At 52.4% G+C, this 21429-nt stretch overlaps 1 protein-coding gene across 1 annotated transcript; it reads right to left on the bottom strand.

Annotated features, from left to right (window-relative positions):
- Positions 1–4006: 4006 nt before the first annotated feature.
- On the bottom strand, positions 4007–13502 carry FGF19 (fibroblast growth factor 19). Its single transcript, XM_029209423.1, has 6 exons — positions 13421–13502; positions 8725–8959; positions 8302–8358; positions 7656–7975; positions 7138–7241; positions 4007–4321 (listed from the first exon to the last, which is right to left on the bottom strand). The coding sequence occupies exons 1-6, from the start codon at positions 13500–13502 to the stop codon at positions 4007–4009; spliced, it is 1113 nt and encodes a 370-aa protein (XP_029065256.1).
- Positions 13503–21429: the final 7927 nt, after the last annotated feature.

Here is a 21429-nt window from a genome sequence, read left to right on the forward strand (position 1 = left end):
ACTTTGCTGTACAGCAGAAATTAACACAACATTGTAAATCAACTATACTTCAATTAAAAAAAAAAAAATCCCTATGTCCAGGCCACACTCATTCCAATTAAACGAGGATCTCCAGGGCTGGGGCGGGGTGGGGGGGGGGGGGGCTATTTATCCCCCAGGGGATTCCAATATGCATCCCGTCAACTGAAAAAATGCACTACCTTAAAGTTGAGAATTATGTTTTATTCCGCGGCCTTTCTGAGGACTTGAGCCTCTCAGATAGCTTTGAGGGACTGCTCCCAACACCCCCCCCAAAAAAACCCCCAAAAAACAAAAACCAGGTAGTCACATCAAAGCCTTAGACATCAAAATATTACTGTTACTTAAAGAAAAACCAGACATCTCAAGTTAATGAATTTAGTGTGACATTTCTCTGTACGGGGAGATGGAAGAGTCTGGGCTGATTGAAATCATTCCTTTGATATGCACCTTAGCAACCTAGGGCCAGCATCCTGCTTTCCTCTATCCTGAATCCCCTTAGGGTGCACAGTCCGGGGGGAGGCGGCTGCAGTGTCTGAGGGCTTGATGGCCGCAACATCCTTTGTTTACTGATATGGCAGATGACATTTTTCATCCACAGCCAAATCTGAGAACCAGTGGAAACGATGGTTCAGGGTGGAGAGTTCTAGTCCTCGTGAGGGCTGATGTCGCTGGCAGCCCACCATGTAACGGGATCTTGCAGACAAAATTCTATTGGATTTCCCCAACAGTTCTGCAAGGCAGACATTGTTCATCTCACCGTCCGCACCAGGGTGCAGACTCAGAGAGGCTACAGGACTGACTCAAGGTCACGCAGCAGGCTAACGGCCTGAGGATTCCTTGCCGGGTTGGCCTGACCCCATAGCCCTTCCACCAGGCTGCCTCTGGGCTGTGCAACTTTGGATGAGTGCCTTGCCCTCTCTGGTCCTGCACTTCCTCATCTGTAAAACAGGGCTAGAGGATGCTGTGTCAGCAAGCATCATGCAGTTCTGCCTGCCCAGGACGGCTGGGGCGTTAAACTGTGAGGGGGCCTCTTGATGTGCAAATGGCAGGGGTCAATTCTGAGCGCCTTGGGCGTGTCATCTGTGTGAAAGGTGGTTTAGAGGGTGGGGCCCCCTTGCTGGTGGGGTGGGGGGTGCCCGGTGAAATGGTTTTCCTAGACTTTAACAATGACTTCAATCATCGTAAGGGCCCCACCTAAGCACCCAGTAATCCTTTGCTGAGCGAGTGAAGAAGACACTTGCCCACTCCAGGCAGTGTGCTGCAGCTCCATTCTCATCCCACCCTCGGCCCATTTTACAGATGAGGAAATTGAGGCTCAGCTAAGAACAAACAGCCAGCATCTGTCCCCCAGCAGTCTGTTGCCCAGCCTTCAAACTTACCCATGCTGCATCTGGGACCCGGACAGCTGGAAGAGCAAACGCGTGGTTTTTATGTTGTCAGAGGACAGGTTGTTTTTGCTCGGCAGTTGGTGACGGGGCTTTATTTTTTCTTTTGAAATAATTATAGATTCACCACAAGCTGCAAAGTCGGCACAAAGAGGTCCCGTGTCCCCATTGCCCAGCTTCCCCCAACGGCTGCATCTTAGGTAACCTTGGTGCTACATCAAAAGCGGGGATTGAGGTCAGTCAAAGGTGAGCGTCATTCTGGCATTTTGTCACGCGTGTAGATGTGATGCCACACCATCAGGGAGACAGGGAGATACAAAGCTGTCCCAGCACCACCTTTACATTCACACCACCCCTAACCCCTGGCAGCCCGTCAGTCTTGACTTTTAACGCACATTTCAGCAGCCGAATCCATGTATCTGTACTTGCATTTAGGGGGTAGGTCCTGAATTAGCCGCCCCATGGAGACCGTCCCCCACCCCCCTTCTTCCTTGCTAACAGACCCTCCCGACCCCGTTTGATCAGAGTGGCGGTGTGCCCCACCTAACACCTGCTTTCCCAGCCTGCCCTGCAGCTGGGGGTGGCCCTGGGATGTAAGTGGAGTCTGCTGGAAATTTCTAAGAAAGCTTTGGCTTTGCAGATGAGAGGCCAAGGCAGCCATGAGTCCTTGTCCCAGGCTGGAGAACAGATAAAAGTTTCAGCTGAAGGCACACAGCCATGCTGAGACCACGAAGCCACATGACAGAGACACCATGAGGGTCACAGAAAACAGCCTGGGTTATTGCTGGGCCGTGAATAGACATCACCACCTGCTTTGTTACTGGACAAAAGAAACCCTGTATGTGTAGGCCAGTGGTTCCCAATCAAGGGGTGATTTTGTCCCCCAAGGACACGCAGCAACCTTTGGACATTTCTGGTTGTCACGATGGGGGGTAGGGGAGGTTACTGATGTGTTGTTTTTTTTGTTTTTTTTTTGCGGTACGCGGGCCTCTCACTGCTGTGGCCTCTCCCGTTGCCGAGCACAGGCTCCGGACGCGCAGGCTCAGCGGCCATGGCTCACGGGCCCAGCCGCTCCGCGGCATGTGGGATCCTCCCGGACCGGGGCACGAACCCGTGTCGCCTGCATCGGCAGGCGGACTCTCAACCACTGCGCCACCAGGGAAGCCCCTGATGTGTTTTTGAGTAGAGGATGGGGATGCTGCTCATCACCCTAGAACATTCAGGAACACGTGCCCCCAAATATCAGAGTCCCAGACACAGCAAACACACAGCAAGTGCCTCCTCCCCTCCCCCGGCTCCCTCCCAAATATCCCAGTCCCACAAATATTCCAAACAATTTTTGATACAAAGTCTGCTTTAATGTAGAAAAAAACCCTCGTGTACATACATAAATACCATTTGGGGGTATAAATAAAGTAAGAAAATAAAGAGATGTACATATCAAACACAATAAATTACTCATAAATATCACAGTGGAAACCAAGTGCTGGGGAAAGGACCTGATCTCCATGCGGCTTTTACAAGTTACTGGAGAGATGGGGGGGCTTTCAGATCTTCCTTTTTCTGGCTTTGAGATGAAATATTTGGGTTTACCTAAGGTGGGAGGCTGCCAAGTCCCAGTTCACAGAATGACCCCACGGGCTGGAAAAAGGGAAGCGGCTGCCGGAAGACAGCGTTTTGCCCTTTTCAGGCCAACATCCCAGCGCGTAAGGAGGGAGTCAGCCCCCAAAGTGAGGTGAGAGCGAGGAGTGGCGGGGGGCAGTGGGGTTCCATCTCTAGGGGGCCTCAAGTGAAATCCACACAACCAGAGATCCCATTCCCTGGAAACCCCAGCGGCTGTGACAGGGACGGGCGGACTGGCACCTTAGGGGCTTGAGAAGGAGGTGGGTAGACTGCCTTATCTGCCCTGGGCAGGTTGCGAAGGGGTCCCGTGGAGATTATCCATCCCAGAACCAGCCATAGCAGGGAGTTCTCAAGATTTACACCCAGGCTGGAGGGGGCCTCTGCGCTCTCCCTGCTCTTGAAGCCTGGTGGGCAGGGCCTGCACCCAGTTACTTCTCAGCCGGAGAGGCTTGGGGAGGGCCAGTGGGCCTCCTTGGAGTTGGGATCTGGAACAATTTTCACATGCAGTAGAGTCAAATTTACCTGAGGTTTCACCAAGGTGATCACCTGTACGTGAGTTAAAAACGACTGCTTTTCCTCTGGCTGCCCCTGCTAGAAAGGATGGGAGAGAACTGCAGAGAATGTCAGTTTGGCATAAGAACGCTGCCAAAGGTAGTGAGCTCCCCACCAGAGGAGGTATTCAAGCAGAACCAGGGCAGCACAGTGACTTGTCCAGCAGGGTTGGGGGGCTGGGGTAGGTAGCGGCTGGACGGGTAGGATGGAAGGCTTACAATTTTATGATCATACAAGTCTATCCACTAGAAACTGGCACAGCCAATGTAAAACTTTTGTCTATGTACAAGTTCTAAATGTTTCTTCCTAAAGCTAAATAGAACCTGGACTCAGGATCATACTTGTAGAAAACCCAGTCCGCAAGCACCACAGGCCTGGGTCCTGGTCTCCAGGAGCTGGGGGTGGGAAGAGGACAGAGCCTCTAGTTACTTATAGAAGCTGGGACTCTTCACCACTCCCAGTTTGGTGGCGAGCCCAAATGGGTCCATGCTATCTGTTTTCAGGGGCAAAGCAAACAAATCGGGCTTCAAGTGGTCCTGGATTTCATCGGGCTCTGTTGGGATGGTGGACAGCATGGGAAGGAAGTGAGACAGCGGCAGAAAACCCCTGCCTTTGAACAGCTGCCTCTGCCTGGCGCTGCTCAGGGAGACCGGGAGATGGTGTTTCTTGGACCAGTACACGTTGTAGCCGTCCGGACGGATTTCCTCCTCAAAAGCACAGTCTTCAGCCGAGTACTGACTCTGCAGAGCAAAGAGGCAACTTGTGAGCATCAGTGGGTGCCCACCAGGGTGTGACACCGGCAGAAGTAGTAGAGAGACCACAGCCAGGTGAGCATGTGTGCTACATACTGCCACTTGGGTCCACACCATTAGCCGTGTGTGTGTGTGTGTGTGTGTGTGTGTACAGAGTTAAAGGTTATATAAAGGTTATAAACTATGAAGGTGTATAAAGCACATATTTATATATGCTTATATGTATTTAGTATAATGTATATATACTTATATAAAGTATATAGCATGTGTTATATTAATATACTCATTAACCATATTACTTTTATTAATATATAAATATAATTATATAATATTAAGTGCGTGTTAATATGACACTAAACATATATACTAAACATATACTTTATATATAAATATATAGGCACTTATGTATATTTAGTATAATGTTATATAACATATACGAAGTGGAAACCTTTTTGTTATATTAATATACTCATTAAACATACATCACATTGTATTAATAGGTAAATATTTAATAAATTATATCATATTAAATACATGTTAAATATAACATTAAACCTATATACTAAACATATATTATACATATATATGTACCTTATATACCTTTATACTTTGTAACCTTCAACTATACACACATACTTCATGTGTTTTATGTATATTCTCAATACCTATATATACCTTACATAGATCCTTTATATTTTTCACTAACTCATGTCACTTTTTAAACTTAGTCTTGTTCTGAGCAATACCCATAAAATCACGGCCACGATAGGCACACACGCTTCCCTTCCCCTTACATTGACTATATAATTATTGCCATGAAAAAGTCCCTTGTATTCCACTGGCACGTTGGGAGACATTGCTAAGCTAGGTTATCCTTTTTGGATCAGTCTTTTAATTAAGAATCAGGAGTAATCCAATCCGGGGCCCAGATGAAAGAACCTATTCCCCATTTAGGCCCAAATGACTGCGGTTCTGAGCCTTTTTGTCTGGTGCCCTGGTAAGAGAAACCTCAGCCCCTCTGGCTCCTTTATTCAGTAGCTGGGGCCCTCCAGGCAGCCTGCCAGGATCGGGGAGATAAAGGCAGCCCCCTCCCCCCAGGCCAGGAAGAAGCCGCCACCCCGTGGGTGGCCGGAAGGACCGGAAAGCAGTCTCTGGTTCCAGAACACAGAGAATCAGCAAGTCGTCTCCCAAACCGGAGAGGCTCATTACGTCTTGGGGACACAGAGGACAGCCAAAGGCGGGGAGCCAGGAGGGCTGGGCCATAAACTACACTGGGAGGCACCCAGTCTCATTTCTGCCCAAGTCTACAAAGGTCGCTGAACTGCAGGTGGGTGAGCGCTGTGCTTAGATAAGGCCCTGATAAGGCCTGCATCTAATGAAGCAACCCGTGCAGGGATAAGGCCACCAGACTGCCGGGGAAATGCAAATTGGTAAACAAGGGAATTAAAACCAAATGGAGCGGCTACTTCACTCTGCTGTTTCTTTGGGAGAAATTAGCATCTCATTTGCCATAGAGAAAATGAAATGATTTCGAGTTTCTAGAAGAATGTGGAATTTGTTTAAAAAAAAAAAATCCTCAAGTTTTGCTAAATCGTGACCACGGGATCGAGAGGCAGAACAGGATTTTAGGTGAGGAGAGCCTCACCCCCCAGTTTGGACTAGAATGGTGGGTTAGACCCATTGGCCCCTGCCGGCGCTCCTCCACTGGCGCCCTCACCCCACCCGCATAAGTAAACGTCACAAAAGTGGCAACTGCGGGTTTGGAGTGGCTTTGGGTATCAGCTTTCTTTGCCTCCATTCTTGTCCTTTCACGCAGGACTGCCATAAAGCCTGCAACAGGCAGGTTCATTTATCTATGGATAAACAATAAAAGGGCACAAAATTTGGGGACACAAAAAAGATGTGCGCTGCGGAAAGGCGGGCATCTGCACCCATCTTTTCTGGATGGTGGGGCATCCATTGAGGAGCGGCCCCCTCCCTACCCCCTGGTCCCTGCCCCTCCATCCCAGCCCCCGGCCCAGCGGGGCTGCATTGAGGCCCCGCGCCAGGCCGGGACCTCACACAGCCTCCTCGGCGAGCCCGGGGGCGCGGGCTCCCTTTGAACTCTCCGCCTTTGTTCCGGCGACCAGAGACCCGGCATCTGCTCACTTCCTGCCCTGAGACCTCTGTGGTTACCTGGGCCTTCCCAGCCTGCCCCCCGCCACCCAAAAAAGCCTTTGCAGTTCAGGTGAGCCCGACAAGAGGATGAGCACGGCCACTGCAATATTACCCTAACGCGGCTGCAAAAATCAGTTTTTCTAGTGGATAAAAATTCAATGTAAAAAAACCCTTCAATCCCAAGTGCGGTTTTTCTTCTGACTTATTTGAAGGTTGACTTAAAAAAAAAACAAACCCAAGTTGTGGATATACCCTTCTTTCTTTCCTCCCCAGCTCCTTCTTTTAAAATACCGCAGGGAGAGGGGGAGGGGGGCCGAGCACCACACACGCACAGGCAGAATCGGAAAAGGCCCGAGGGGGGCTTTCCCCGTTTAACGTCAGAGAGCCGAGAAATGGGTTTCCTTAGTCCGACTGGACCCGCTTTTGGTTCAAGTGGAAATGCAAAGGCGGGTCTCAAGCATTCTCCGGCCATAAACTTCCATATTTAGAAAGTCGGACATTAGCTTAGTCCGGCCCTTGCAGCCTTCCCCTCCGAGCTCCATGGGGACCCCGGCGGAGGACGCAAGGAAACCCTGTCTCTGATCCAGCGCGCCCCCCTCGCCCGCAGGCCCGCGCCCCAGCGCGTCCTGCCGGGTGGAGACACCTACCAGCCCTTGCATTTTGCCGTCGGCGCCCATGCAGAGGTACAGGACGCTGCGCTCACCCTTGATGGCCACGGTACTCAGAGCGACTGCCCTGATCTCCATCAAACCTGGGCGGGAAGACAGCACAGAACTGCAGCCGGAGCCCGCGGGGCCCACAACACGTGGAAATGGTTGGTGGGTGCGCGGGCCCGTGCCCCCCCCCATCCCCCAGTTCCTCTCGATGTCTGGGGGCCCGGGGAGGGAGTAGAATGCCGAGGTGCCAAGACCTGGGGTTCCCGGGAGTGGTGGTGGGGTCCGCAGGAGCCGAAGGGGGCAAGGGGAGGGTAACGCGTGGGTGCAGTAGGTCCAGGCACCCATTACCCCCTCCGCCAGCTCCTCCCGCTTTCGGGGGGTCCGGGGAGGGAGTGGAACGCCGCAGTGCCAAGACCTGGAGTTCCCGGGAGTGAGGAGCTCGCGGGAGCCGAAGGAGGTAAAGGGAAGAAGGGGGGATGTGACGGGTGGGGGACCCGGCGGGCACTCACTGTGCGCGCTCTGAACCGGCGCGCAGTCCACGGCGCCGTCTGAGTGGATTCGCAGGAAGCAGCTGGAGAGGCCCTGGGGGCCCGCGGTGTACAGGTGCCGCAGGCGGACGGACTCGCCCCAGCCGTAGTGCACGTGCGGCCCGGCGTCCGAGAAGGCTAGGGGGCGCCCGGCTGCAGCCAGCCAGAGGCCGGCCAGGACCAGGGCGCGGGCCACGGCGCACCGGCTCGGAGCGCTCCGCATGGCACCTCCCTCGGGCTCGGGGGTCTGGGCGCAGAGCGGGCGGTGAGGATGCGGGAGGCTGGGCGGCAGCCGGGAGGGCCTGCGGAGCGGAGCGTGCGGAGGCGGGGTGGCCGCTGCCCTCGAGACAGGAGGCAGCCGTGTGCACCGGGCACCTGGGCGTTCGGCTCTCCAGCTCCGACGGCGCGGCGGCTCGAGGCCTGCGACCTTATATAGAGCGTCTCACCCGCGACACCGAGCATTTCTTATCGGGATTGCATCAGCCCTCCGCCCCCCACACACACCCACTCACACCCCGCCCCCGACTCAGCCTCTCCCTGGGCCCCGCCCGGGTGACCCCGCCCAGGCCGCCCAGATCTGGAGGAGGAGGAGGCCCGGCTTCGCCGGAGACTTGGGGGGAGCTCCTACCCGCGGCGCGGGGGCGAGGCCTGCGGCCAGGTCGCTCTCGGCTGGGCGACGTTGGTTCTGCAAAGAAATCAAGGAGAAAACGGAGTCCAGCCCTCAGGCCACGGGATCCCCGGGGAATGCGCCGGTCGCGGGGCGCTAGCAGGGGCGCGGAGGAGGAATCCTGGGATCAGAGATCGGGGGGCGGGGGGATGGCGCTGAGCTTTCCGTCCTTTACTCCCGGTCGGAAAAGCCTCGCCTCGGCTTTGGGGTCCTCTCCCCGAAAAGTCCACATCCATTCCCTCCCGCCACCGTCCCAACCCTCAAAGCTCCAGAGCCGAAGCCGTCCACTAGAATTTTGCCTGCAGCTCGGACCCTCTCACGTTCTCCGGCTTTCTGTTCTCGCGATCCCTGCCCTCACCGACCACCCCCGTCCCCCGCTTTTACCCCAGTAAATTGTCCCCCGACTGGGGACCGGGCGCGACCTCCACTCTCGGAGGAACAATGGGGTCGCGCGGGCGAGCGCTAGATGGCGCTTCAGCCCCGGATTCGGCCCGGCTTGGCTCTGCGCCCCGTCGCCGTCCCGCCTCTTCCCGGCTCGGCCCGCTGCAGTCCCCGGAGATGGAGCCTGGAAGGGCCGTCGTGGTGAAGGCGCCTTTCGGGGGCAGGGTGGGCTCGCAAGCTGCGAATTGGGAAACTGACTTTCCAGGGTGCACGGCGCAGGGAGGCTCCTTTGTTTTTGAGGGGCCTTTTGCCGTAGGTCCGGTCCTTGGGTCCCTGAGCGCTTCTGCAGTGCCAGGGTGTGCTGTTTGCGGGGGGCGGGGCACCAGCTGGGGAAATTGGGGCCACTCAATGCAATGGCTCCCACAAACTGGATGGCTGTTCTGATGAGGCTCGGAAAAAGGAGACCGCGTCCAGAGAATGCCCGGCGGGAAAAAGAGGGGTCCTCCTAGGGGGCTTTTGGCTCAACACTGATTCTTTCTCATTGTTCCTCCAACCCCTCCGTCCCCAACTCTGGGTGAGGGGCCCCAGGAGGCTGGTTTTGGGGAAAAGCCACACTGGCTGAGCTCAGGGGCGACGGGAGGGCAAACAGGGGAGACAAGGGAGAAAGCAATGCCAGGCCTAATGAATTTCAATGAGCAAAGGCCATGTTCATACCCCAGTCGGTGACTGGCGTTAATGACGGAGCGTGCAGAAAATGTCACCAGGAAAGTCTTTACAAAAAGACATCATCTCGAAAGCTTTATAGGCCGGGGACCCCCACGCTGAGTGTCTTGGTTCAGAAAGCCGCGGCTTCTGTTAAATCTAATTACTTCCCCCCTGTGGCTTTAAATCGACAGCGGCCCCTATTAAACTTAATTACCCTCCCCTGCAGCTTTCGTTTTAAAGATCCTGGATAAATGCGGGGCATTGAGGAGGGTGACAGAGGCTGCACTGGGGGCCGTGCCCCAAATTGGGCTGGGGGAGGACGGGGCGGCCTCTGGTTCCACCCGCACCCCTCCGCTGCCCCTCCTAAGGCCATGGTGGGAATAGAGAGGCCACCGTGAGCCAGGAGCTCAGGAAGCTGGGAAAGAGGCAGCTTCCGACGCCCAGGCCCTATTCTAAGCGTGTGATGGGTGCTCTCCCCCCACGGTATTCTGCCCTCCCCCACTGAACAGAGAGGGGGCCCCAGAAAAGTGTCACAGTGACCCAAGGCTGCACAGCCTGTAAGTGGTGAACCTGGAATTTGAACCCAGGCCGTCGGGCTTGTAAATCTAGGCCAAGCTGCATTTCAGGGAGACAGTGTGGCCTCCTAGCAGGGGCGCGGGTCCCAGCGTCAGACCCTCTGCAGCACAGATCATGCCCCGCTGCTCCCTGGACAGCTCATGAGCCAGCTGGGCCTCTTGCCTCCTCCTGCCTGCTTTCAGCCTTGTCCTGGGTCGTACGGGAGAGTGGACAGATAGCGCCCGGGATATAGTTCATGGAGACGGACAGCCATCGCCTGAGGAGCTGCTGTGTACGTGACATTTCATGGTCAGAGCAATGGTCTGCGAGTTTCGGTGGTTAATCTGTTAACCAGCCCAGACTCGGCCAGACCTCCAGCCAGGGTTTGCACCCAGGCGGTGGGGCGCAGAGTCTGGGCTGGTTCGCTGGTACCCTGGGTCCGTGTGGTGGCAGGAAGCCAAAAAGGGCCGAGGAGAGGCGACGCTTGCCAGCAGGGGGCGCTGCCGCTAACGGTGGGGCTCTCCAGGTGAGAGCGGTGATGGCCCCGGAGGTGAGGACCAGCCAGCTCCCGAGCTGCTCAAGGCAGACCCCGACCCCTGCAACCCCCAGTGTGCTGGGTGGGGCTGATTTCCAGCGTTCGGGCTGCACTTGATTTGGTCCAGGTGGCTGAGCCATCTGACTCACCCTGGTGAGTGGAGCGGGCAATGCAAGCAAGGTCCAATCATCCCCACACTCTCTAGACCCACGCAGGGCCCCAGGGGTCTCAGGCCCAGATGGCCAGCAGGGCTTGGCGTGGCGGCTTTGTTCTGGGTCTGATGCTAGCTGGGATCTTTTTTAACTGCCCTAAACGCTTCTCCTGGGGTCTCCCTCCTGCATCTGAGCTTGTTGGTGTCGTTCTTCTGATCGTGGTCAGTTTCCATTGTTTCTAAACCCACATCCCAACAGCTAAGAAAATCTCTTTAGCTTGACTTCCAGGCTTAGCATTGTGGAAGTAATCCCTTTTCTTTTCACTTTACAGTTAGAAATTTACGTTACAATGTCAAAAGTGCCTTCTTAAATACACAAGCAATTCTCTGGGCCCATCCCAAATCCCCCGCCCCCGCCCCTTAGTTGAGAAGTACTTTGTAATTACAGAAACTTTTGGGTGTTGGTAAAAATCTTCATCAGAAAAAAATAGGAACTTTGGGGACAGAAAGGATGGTGAAGACTTGGATGCGGGTGGCTGGGGCGGGGGACAAGCCACACAGCCGGTTCTTGGCCTCGCTGAGACTGGAACTCGGGGTGGGGGGGGCACCTGAGTCTCAGCCTCATATTTTTGCTAGAATCTACTAGAACATGCATCCTTTTCCCCAAAGCGTTCTGCTTCACCAAAGCCCTTTTTCCCCCCTATTAGGATCATTGTTCTAAAAACAGGGCATCCTGCCAGCCTAGAAAAGAGAAGTCTTCTCTGAGCCTCAGTTTCCTTATTTGTGAAACAGAAAAAGGAAAGTTTTTAAACTCCAAAAGAGTTCATGTGAGAATTAACTCACATTAGAGATAAAAGATATCTCTATCAAACACGGGATCCATATTTACACAGAGACCGCCTGGCAAATGTAGGTGTATAACAGAGGGGCTATATTTGCTGCATTTATTACTTATTTTATTTTATTTTTATTTTTAAATTAATTAATTATTTTGGGGGACTGCGTTGGGTCTTCGCTGATGCGTGCGGGCTTTCTCTAGTTGCGGCGAGCGGGGGCTGCTCTTTGTTGCGGTGCATGGGCTGATCATCGTGGTGGCTTCTCTTGTTGTGGAGCACAGGCTCTAGGTGCACGGGCTTCAGGAATTGTGGCACATGGGCTCGGTAGCTGTGGCTCACGGGCTCGGTAGTTCTGGCACAGGGGCTTAGATCTTCCCCGACCAGGGATTGAACCCGTGTCCCCTGCATTGGCAGGCGGATTCTTAACAATTGCACCACCAGGGAAGTCCCTATTATTTATTTTAAAATGTAATGGTACTGAAGAATTGAAATAAAAATATTATTTAAAAAATCCAAAAAAAAAAAATGTAATGGTAACCTTAAAGAAAAGACCAGTCTAACCTATGGTGACAAATCCTGGCTGGTGGTTGCCCAAGGCGGGACAGGGGGTGGGGATCTACTGGAAAGGCCCAGAGGATGCTTTCTGAGATGATGGGAATGTTCTTTTTCTTGATTGCTGTGAATAATAACAGGCAATGACATTTGTCCAAACTCCTTGAACGGTGCCCTTGAAATTAGACAGCATTTTATTGTAAATTATGCCTCAGTAAAGTTGATTTTGAACATTTTCAGTGCAAAAGTCATCCTTGTTCCTGGTTGAAAATTTGGAAAATACAGGGGAGCACAAAGGACAATTCTGAAACCTGTAACATCGTGACTGCATTATGAGTCACTGTTTCTATTTGGGTGAATTTCTTCCTCAGACTTTTGAAAGTGTGTTCATATATTTTTTTTAAGTATTTGAATTGTATACTCCTGTTGCCCCACCTACTGTAAACATTTCCCGTGGCATTAAATATCCTGCAGGCGGCCTCTCTAGGTGCCAGCAGATCTGAGTGGTGTACCGTGGGGTGTGCAGTCTGTCCCCTGTTGCTGTATATTTATCTTGTTTCCAATTTCCCAGTCCACGTCGACCAGGGGAGGACATCTGTGGAGGCACATCTCACACCTGCCCACTCTCGGAAGGGGAATTACTGGGCCCGTGGTCTCTCTTCCCATGTGCGTTCCATCAGCGTGAGGCCGCTAGATCAGGGCAGGCTGGAGCGGCGTTCTCCTGGAATTCGGGAACTACCCTGTCGTGTCTACACTGAGGGAGGTACAGCTTCCTCCAGACATCATTGGGCGAGTCTGACACAGTGTTTAAGTCACAGCCACCACCAGCCATCACCCAGGTGGCACAGCAGCCGGGACTGGCAGCCTCTCTTGCTGTTGACTCAGACACCCACCCCCCCGCCCCCCCCCAGGGCCTGAGACCCACCCCCCGCAAGTTGGCCAGCTCCTCCCCCACCCCCATCGGGCAGGGCCTGGGTTTTGTTGTGCCCGACTTTTGTCATTTGTGACGATAGGAGCTGGCACGTTTTTCCTGGGATTGATTCCTGCCCATGAATTCTGTTTTCCCACTGCCTCCATCATCAAAACAGAAATATGTTCCAACGGAAAAGATTTGGACCCATCAGTGTAGCGATGTAAGAATGCAGCAACGGCGTAAATGTGACCCAGCGAAAGAAAGCAAAAAGTAGCTTGATGAGAAAACATTAACTGTGCTGGTAGTGATGTCTTTCAGATAAAATTAAAATATTGAAATTGGAAAGTACTAGGACCCCAGACCTGTGATTGCCAACCCAGCCTCCACCAATTGACGATTCTTCAAACTTGATACACAAAGTGGGCTCACTTTGCTGTATGCCTGTTACATACCAGACGCTGTGCTGGCCATGATGATGATGGGCATGGGCATGGGCATGGGGATGGGCATGGGCATGGGCATGGGCATGGGCATGGCTGACACTTGTTAAGCCCTTAGTACGTGCCAAGAAGTGTGCTAGGCACTTTATGTTTTTACATTTAATTTTCACAGCACCGATTATATTTTTATTGAAGGGTAGTTGATTTACAATGTTGTGTTAGTTTCAGGTATACAGCAAAGTGATTCAGTTATACAGATATCCATTCTTTTTCAGATTCTTTTCCCATATAGGTTATTACAGAGTATTGAATAGAGTTCCCTGTGCTATGCAGTAGGTCCTTATTGATTTATCTATTTCATATATAGTAGTGTGTATATGTTAATCCCAAACTCCTAATTTATCCCTACCTCCCACCCCCTCCCCAAACTAACCATAAGTTTGTTTCCTATGCCTGTAAGTCTGTTTCTGTTTTGTTAACAAGTTCATTTGTATCATTCTTTTTAGATTCCACACATAAGTGATATCACATGGTATTTGTCTTTCTCTTTCTGACTTACTTCACTTAGTATGACAATCTCTAGGTCCATCCATGTTGCTGCAAATGGCATTATTTCATTCTTTTTATGGCTGAGTAATATTCCATTGTGTGTGTACATATATATATATATATATAATCTCACATCTTCTTTACCCATTTATCTGTCAATTGACACGTTGCTTCCATGTCTTGGTGCTTGTGAATACACAGCACCCATTTTATTTTATTTTATTTTTATTTATTTATTTGGCCGTGCCTTGGGGCATGGGGGACCTTAGCTCCCTGACCAGGGATCATACCCACTCCCCCTGCAGTGCAAGTGCGGAGTCTTAACCAGTGGATTGCCGGGGAAGTCCCAGCACCCATTTTAAAGGTGTGGAAAGTGAGGCTCAGAAACTGTACTCGGCCCAGAGGCACAAAGCTAATAAAAGCAGAATTGAGGTTTGAATCCAGTTGTCTGAATTCAAGTCATAAAACTCTTAATTATTGTACTATATTTAAACAAAAAAAAAAGAAGAAGAAGGAAAGAAGGGAAAACCAAAACAGACTCTCTCAGAAAGTTGAGAGGCCCGCCCAAATTCAGAGGCTCAGCCGGGGCCGGGACCCTGCCTTCCGATTTCTCAGCCCCATCACCTGCCTGGGTATTTTCCTAGAGTGGTCATCTGAGCCCCTGGGTTGATTCCCTGTAATACAGCAAGAGAGATTCCTCCCCCCTGCTTCAGAGCAGCCCTGATTCAGTCACACCCGGCTGTTGTTTCTTGGTGCCATTATTGCTCTGTCATCTGTCTCCTCCTGGACACATCTCTGCGGAGGTGGGGGATGCGTCTGCACAGTTGACAGCCGAGCCCTCAGCGCCTCGTGCAGATCCTGACATGTAGTTGGCGGTCAAGAAATACTGTGAGAATCATTTAAAGGAACCAGGAGGTGTTGATGTGGCCGTGAATTCACTGGGTTCGACAGTTTGTCTATCCTTTCCTTGTTCTTTCCATGCATCCTTCCTTACACCCTTCCCTGGCTTTCATTACCGTATTGATTTTTTGATTTTTTTGTTGATCTGCCAACCTTTCTGAGCACTTCTGATGGGTCAGACCTCATGTGCCAGAGCCTCTTCCTGCCCTATGGTTCCCCAGAGGCAGGGCTCCTCCCCCGCAGCTGGGGGATATACTTGAGGCATCCAGAGATGCAGACAGGGAGGCCCCGCGCGGGTGTGGTTGGCATTTCAGTTGCAGGATGCTTTGGGCCAGCCAGGTAGCGTACATGAGAACTTCCCCAGAAGTCTGGAACAGGATAGCCCCCTGTACCGTAATTACATTTCAGGGAGCACTGCTGGACTCTGAGATGCCTGCTGTCATTTTCATCGTGACCCTCGGAATGCTGGAATTCCTCTTGGAGTGAAGTTGATAGAGAGAGAAACCTACCAGCATTGGGGGAGGAGGGGCAGCGACTTTCACCCACGATCAGATCCGGTTCCTTTGCCTCAGCTCACGTGTAAGACCTCGTCTCTGCTCTGCAGTCAAGGCCGTTATCACACAGAATTCCTGCAGCAGCACTGAGAGCCAGCTGTTGACCCATTTGACAGATGAGAGACTGAGGCTCAAAGCCAGGCTGGCAGTAAAGACCCGCTGATACATAAGGGAATGGCAAGCAGCTTCCAGGAAAGGAACCGAATGAGGTCACCCAGGGAGCAAGGCTCAGGGGCGGTGTTTCGACAGGCACATGTCACTCTAATTTCCAATCAGGTAGAAGAATTAACCAAAGGCTCAGGCTGCCCCCCGGAACCAGAATAGGGCCTGAAGCAGTCCTGCGGTTTTGCAGCCAGCTTCCAAAAAGGCGATTTGAAAAATGGAGCTGAGGGGAACTGCAACTCACAAACCTGGTCTCCTCCCACCTGGCCCAGGCAGAGACCATCAGGAAGGACAGGTAGGTGTTCCCCGAGGCTAAGCTTCTATGGACGTTGAACGCACTGTTCCAGCTCATTTGAAATGGATGGGCTCAGAGTTCTGGGGCTGGACAGGACCTGCAAAGATGATTTCCTAGAAGCCCCTCATCCCTAAGTGAACAAAATAAGAACCAGGGAGGGGAAAGGATGGGCCCAAAGACATCCAGCCTGTGGGCAGCAGAGAGGGGACAGGAACACACTCTATTGTAACGACATTCCTTCTGTCCCAAAACACACACACACACACACACACACAGTCCAGTGCAACATTGGATTTGTGATAAAGTCTTTTGAAACAGAAACCCCCCTACACTCTGAAAGTCCCTTATTAAAAACACCTGCCCAATGATATATCCAGAGAAAACCATACTTCGAAAAGATACACGCACCCCAATGTTCATAGCAGCTCTATTTACAATAGCCAGGACATGGAAGCAACCTGAATGCCCATCGACAGATGAATGGATAAAGATGTGATATATAGTATATATACACAATGGAATATTACTCAGCCATGAAAAATGAAATCATGCCATGTGCAGCAACATGGATGGACTAGAGATGATCATACTAAGTGAAGTAAGTCAGAAAGAGAAAGACAAGTACCATATGACATCACTGATATGTAGAATCTAAAAAAATGATACAAATGAGGGAATTCCCTGGCGGTCCAGGGGTTACGCTTGGTGCTTTCACTTCCGGGTCCCGGGTTCAATCCCTGATCAGGGAACTAAAATCCTGCAAGCTGTGCTGCACAGCCAAAAAAATAAAAAGATACAAATGAACTTATTTACAAAAGACTCACAGAAAACAAACTGATGGCTACCAAAGGGGAAAGGGGGGAGTATAAACTAGGAGTTTGGGACTAATAGATACACACTACTATATATATTGATAAAACAGATAATCGTCAAGGACCTACCGTATAGCACAGGGAGCTCTACTCAATACTCTGTAATAAGCTACATGGGAAAAGAATCTGAAAAAGAATGGATATATGTATATGTATAAATAAATCACTTTGGGCTTCCCTGGTGGCGCAGTGGTGGAGAGTCCGCCTGCCGATGCAGGGGACACGGGTTCGTGCCCCCGTCCGGGAAGATCCCACATGCCGCGGAGCAGCTAGACCCATGAGCCATGGCCGCTGAGCCTGCGCATCTGGAGCCTGTGCTCCGCAACGGGAGAGGCCACAGCAGTGAGAGGCCCGCGTACCGCCAAAAAATAAATCAATAAATCACTTTGCTGTATACCTGAAGCTAACACAACGTTACAAGTCGACTGTACTCCAATAGAAAAATAAAAGTGTTTTAGAAATAAAAAAAAATTTTTAATCTTAAAAAAAAGGTCAAGAGAAAGTAAACCGCTATAAAGGGCATTACCGGGACCCTTGGAGAAATGTAAATGCAGACTGTCTGCTGGTTAACAGTCTGTGGTGGTTAAATTTCCTGGGTTTCTCCTTGTCTCGTGGTTCTGTAGAAAATGTCCTTGCTTGTGAAGTATTTAGAAATAAAACTGTCATAGCCACAACTTTCAAATGGTTCAGAAAAACGCGTATGTAGGAGAGAGTAAGGATGCAAATGTGGTAAATGTTGGTGATGCGGGGGAAGGGAGTATGGGGGTTTCTTGTGCTGTTCTGGAAAGTCCTCTGGAGGTTTGGAATTTCTCAAAATAAAAAATAGACATATATACACTAATATGTATAAAATAGATAACTAATAAGAACCTGCTGTATAAAAAATAAATAAAATAAAATGCAAAAAAAAAAAAATAGAGGAGAAAGCCCCACCCACCTGCCTGGTACCCACTCGTGGCTTATTGTAGAGCCAGTGGCTGGTGCATCGGGAGGGATTTCCAGTCCCAAACCAGGTTCCCAGATTTGTTCCTGTTGAAGCACAGTGAGAGCACCGTGGGTTCATCAAGATCGCTGTCATCACCACATTTTCTAGAGCAGGAAACTGAGGCCCGGGAGGCCATGGGGCCGACCCACAGTGCCACAGCGCAGGACCAAGTAGGGTGTAGAGAAGTCGGGCTATTTTGGGCCTTCCAGGGGCGTGTCTCCTGGATAAACGGGAGTCACGTTGTCTCCCTGATGTCACAGGATATATTTTCTGAGGCAGCCGTTCCCTAGGGAATGACCCCCAAAGCTCTCCGGTTCCGCAGAAGCTCTTCCCCCACCCCCTCTCTGACAGTAGACAGTGGCTCAGTTCTCTCTTCAATCGGTAGCTTCCTTTCGGTCATAAGCAATGCCATTTTTAAAAGTGGGAGATCATGTTTATGAACTTGGGGGCTGGGTCTCGTTCCATATGGGGGTGTCAGCCTCCTTTTTGAAGGGCTACCTGAGAAGCAAACCCAAGTCCAGGGCACAGGGAACAGCCGTTTTAGGAATCAGAAGATGGTGAGAAGTCCAACTTGGGCCGAGCGTTCCAGAGTATTCTGCACCGTTTATTACAGCTGGTAGTCACCGTGGAGCGGAGCACCAGCTCTGGGTCAGACACTGCATGCATGCATGTGTGTACCCGTGGATGTGCACATGTGTGTGTGTGTATGAGTGCGTGTGCTCGTGTGGGCGTGTGCCGGTAGCCTGTGCCTCTGGCCATGGCAGCCCTGAGGGTGCTGTCCCCATTCACAGCTGAGGAAATGAAGCTCGGAAGGGACCCTTGCCTCCTTTACAGAACTTACCATAACTTATCATTTGATGATGGTTTCTGCCATCGCTTCCGTATTTCCCTCTGTCCAGCGTCTATAAGCTCCATGGCGGGGCTGTGGAGATCTTGGTCAGTACCGTACCCCCAGGGCCCAGCATGGCCCTGGCATGTACATGGCCTGATAAACGTCTGTGAAGTGAAAGAGGAGAGAGGGAGGCGGGTGAGGAGGACGGATAAGAGCGGCGTCCTCAGCTCCCGGGCCTCCAGCCCTGCCTTTCTGGCAGGTCAGCAGAGACCAGAGGTATTTCTGTTTTGAGGCATTTAAACAGATGCTCCCAGCTCAGTTCTGGCTAGGGTTTCTGGCTGCACATACCACAGATCAAGGGGGTTGGAGATCCCTTCCAAAGGCTCCCGCTGAGTGCTGGGGACCAGCACTGGGCCTGGTTTCCCCGTCTAGGAAATGGGACAAGACTCAGCTGCAGTGGATGCGTGAGAACGGAGGGGCTGCTGGTGGCTCCCAAGGCCCCAGGGCAGGCCGGGCCACGAGGGCTGGGGTGCAGGCACTGGGCACGTCTGGAGGGCTGGTCTCGTCGGCCCCAATCCCGACCTTTTGCTGCACTTAAGCAGCGACAAGAAGGGGCCTTTTTCCAAAGCCCCGTCCAGGGCTTCTCTGGACCTGGATGCTGCTAAGTGGCAGCCTGCCTCCTACCAGGTCACACGCGATGTTTCCGAGGGGTGGCCCTTGGCCTCCCGTCCTCTTTGACTACAAGTTCCTGCAACCCCCAACGGCCATTTCCAGGCACCTCTGCCGCGCCAGGCCCTACCGAGACCCCGGGTCGTCACCCTTACTCGAGGACACGGGTACCCCTGCCGGGGCCACGCCGCTTCCAAGCAGCAGCCCAGGACTCCGCACCAGTGTCCTGGGGCGCCCGTAACAAATGACCACAAAGTGGGCGGCTTACACACACAAGTCTGTTCTCCCACCGTCTGGGGGCCAGAAGCCCCAGATCCAGATGTGAACAGGGCTGGTTCCTTCCCGAGAGTCTGAGGGAGGGTCCTTCCTACCTCTTCTAGCTTCGGGGGCTCCAGGCATCGCTGGGCCCGTGGCCGCCTTTCTCCGGCCTCTGCCTCTGTCCTCACGTGGCTTCTGTCTCCTCTTTTCTCTGTCTCAAATGTCCTTCTGCCTCTCTCCTGTAAGGACACTTGTCCCTGGATTTAGGGCCCACCTGGATAATCCAGGATGATCTCATTTCAAGATCTTTAGTTGCACCTGCAAAGACCCTTTTTCTAAGTAAGTTCACATCCACAGCTTCCAGCTGGACATTCCCTTGGGGGACACCATTCAGCCCCCCATCAGCAGGCCCCTTGGTCAATGCTGTCCCAACTTTCCCACTACAGCACAATGACCCCCAACCGAGACGGCTCCTCCTTTGCCCCGAGAGACAGGTAGTAGGGGTGGCTGGTCTCAGAGTGTCCTCCAGCAGAGACAGGGGGCACACACACCTGTGTGCGTGCACGGGGGGTTGGTCAAGGGGGTCTGCTGGAGAAGACGTGGAGAGAGCCAGCAGAGACGCCCCCAAGACTGGGGGCTGATCGTCCCGGCGGAGGGCCAGCGATGATTCTCGACACTAGTTCACTAAGGGGCTCCCCTCCAGGCACCCTGGGGGCCGATGGGCTCATTGACCTGGCTTCCCTCTGGCCTGGCGGGTTCAAAATGCACCCTCCCCAGACCCCCTCCACCCTTGGCCCCAGCACACTGCTGGCGTAGTCTCACCAGGCCAAACCCCACGACTGGAAGCTGGGCCTGGGCTTCCCATAGCAGGCGAGGCCTGGGGAGAGAATCCATGAGTCTGAAACAGAGGGGAAAGCTACGTGCTCAATGCTAAGGCAGCAGTTAGGTGAGCGAGGGAGCCCGCAGCTGAAATCGTCACCGTGGGATGCTGAGCGCGCAACGCAAGACATCGGCTGGATGCAGAGTAACGCTCTGCTTTTGTAAAAGCCAAGGGGAAAAGAAAAAAAAGAACAAAAACATGCATCGAGGTACATTAAAAGAAATAATGCACCCATTTTATTTCTATTTGCGTTTGTCTCTGCTTTTCCCTACGTTTTCTGCACTGGAAATGGATCTTCTCTGTAATCGCAACACAGAAGCTATTGAACCGGCTGTTTCTGAGATGCTCACTCGGGCCGGCAGACAAAGGGTCCCTGTGGCGTGGTCGAGTGACTCCGATCAGTCGACAGTGAGTGACCACATGTGGGGACGTCCGTGCGGCTTCAGTGGTCAAAGGTGTGCAGACGGCGCTGTCTTACACGTCCCCAAGTGTCACCTTCCTCCCAAACGATCCCTGGGCTCCAGCACAATGGCCTTGCTGCTCTGGCCCCACCAGCCGGAACCTTCCCCAGGTTTCCTTAGAGGGTCAGAGGAGCTGCCCTTCCTGGATGGAATCTGCGCCTGCCCGAGGCTCTGAGCTCCTCCAGAGCCAGGCTCTCCGGGCCACTTTTAACTTTGTCAAATGCTTTCGCGGTTCACAACGATGCTTCCTCCAAAGGGCTCCATGAAATTCTCGGAGACCTGTCACACCCAGCAAGTCGGGAGTGCTTTGATTTACGGGACAGATGCTTGCCAACTGACACTTGGAGAGGCTGAGGGAGGCGGGGAGGAATTAAATAAGAAGAGGGGTGTCAGCTCCCAAAAGGTGGCATATCTCTGCTCTAATTCCTTGACGCCCAGTGTGGTTCAGAGGTCGGGGCTGTTAATGGGCAGGGAACAAATTGGGAGCTGCCACCTGTGGCTCTTCCAAATGGGGAGGGGGTGCCCCCTTTACAGTTCAAGGGCCTGTTTACTCCAAGGTCGGCAAAGCCCAGGTGCCCCGGGGTCTGACATTGACCTGTTTTGG

The sequence above is a fragment of the Monodon monoceros genome, unplaced genomic scaffold (genome assembly GCF_005190385.1).
Source record: "Monodon monoceros isolate NGI ecotype Baffin Bay Population unplaced genomic scaffold, NGI_Narwhal_1 Super_Scaffold_7, whole genome shotgun sequence".
Classification (NCBI taxonomy): Eukaryota; Metazoa; Chordata; class Mammalia; order Artiodactyla; family Monodontidae; genus Monodon; species Monodon monoceros.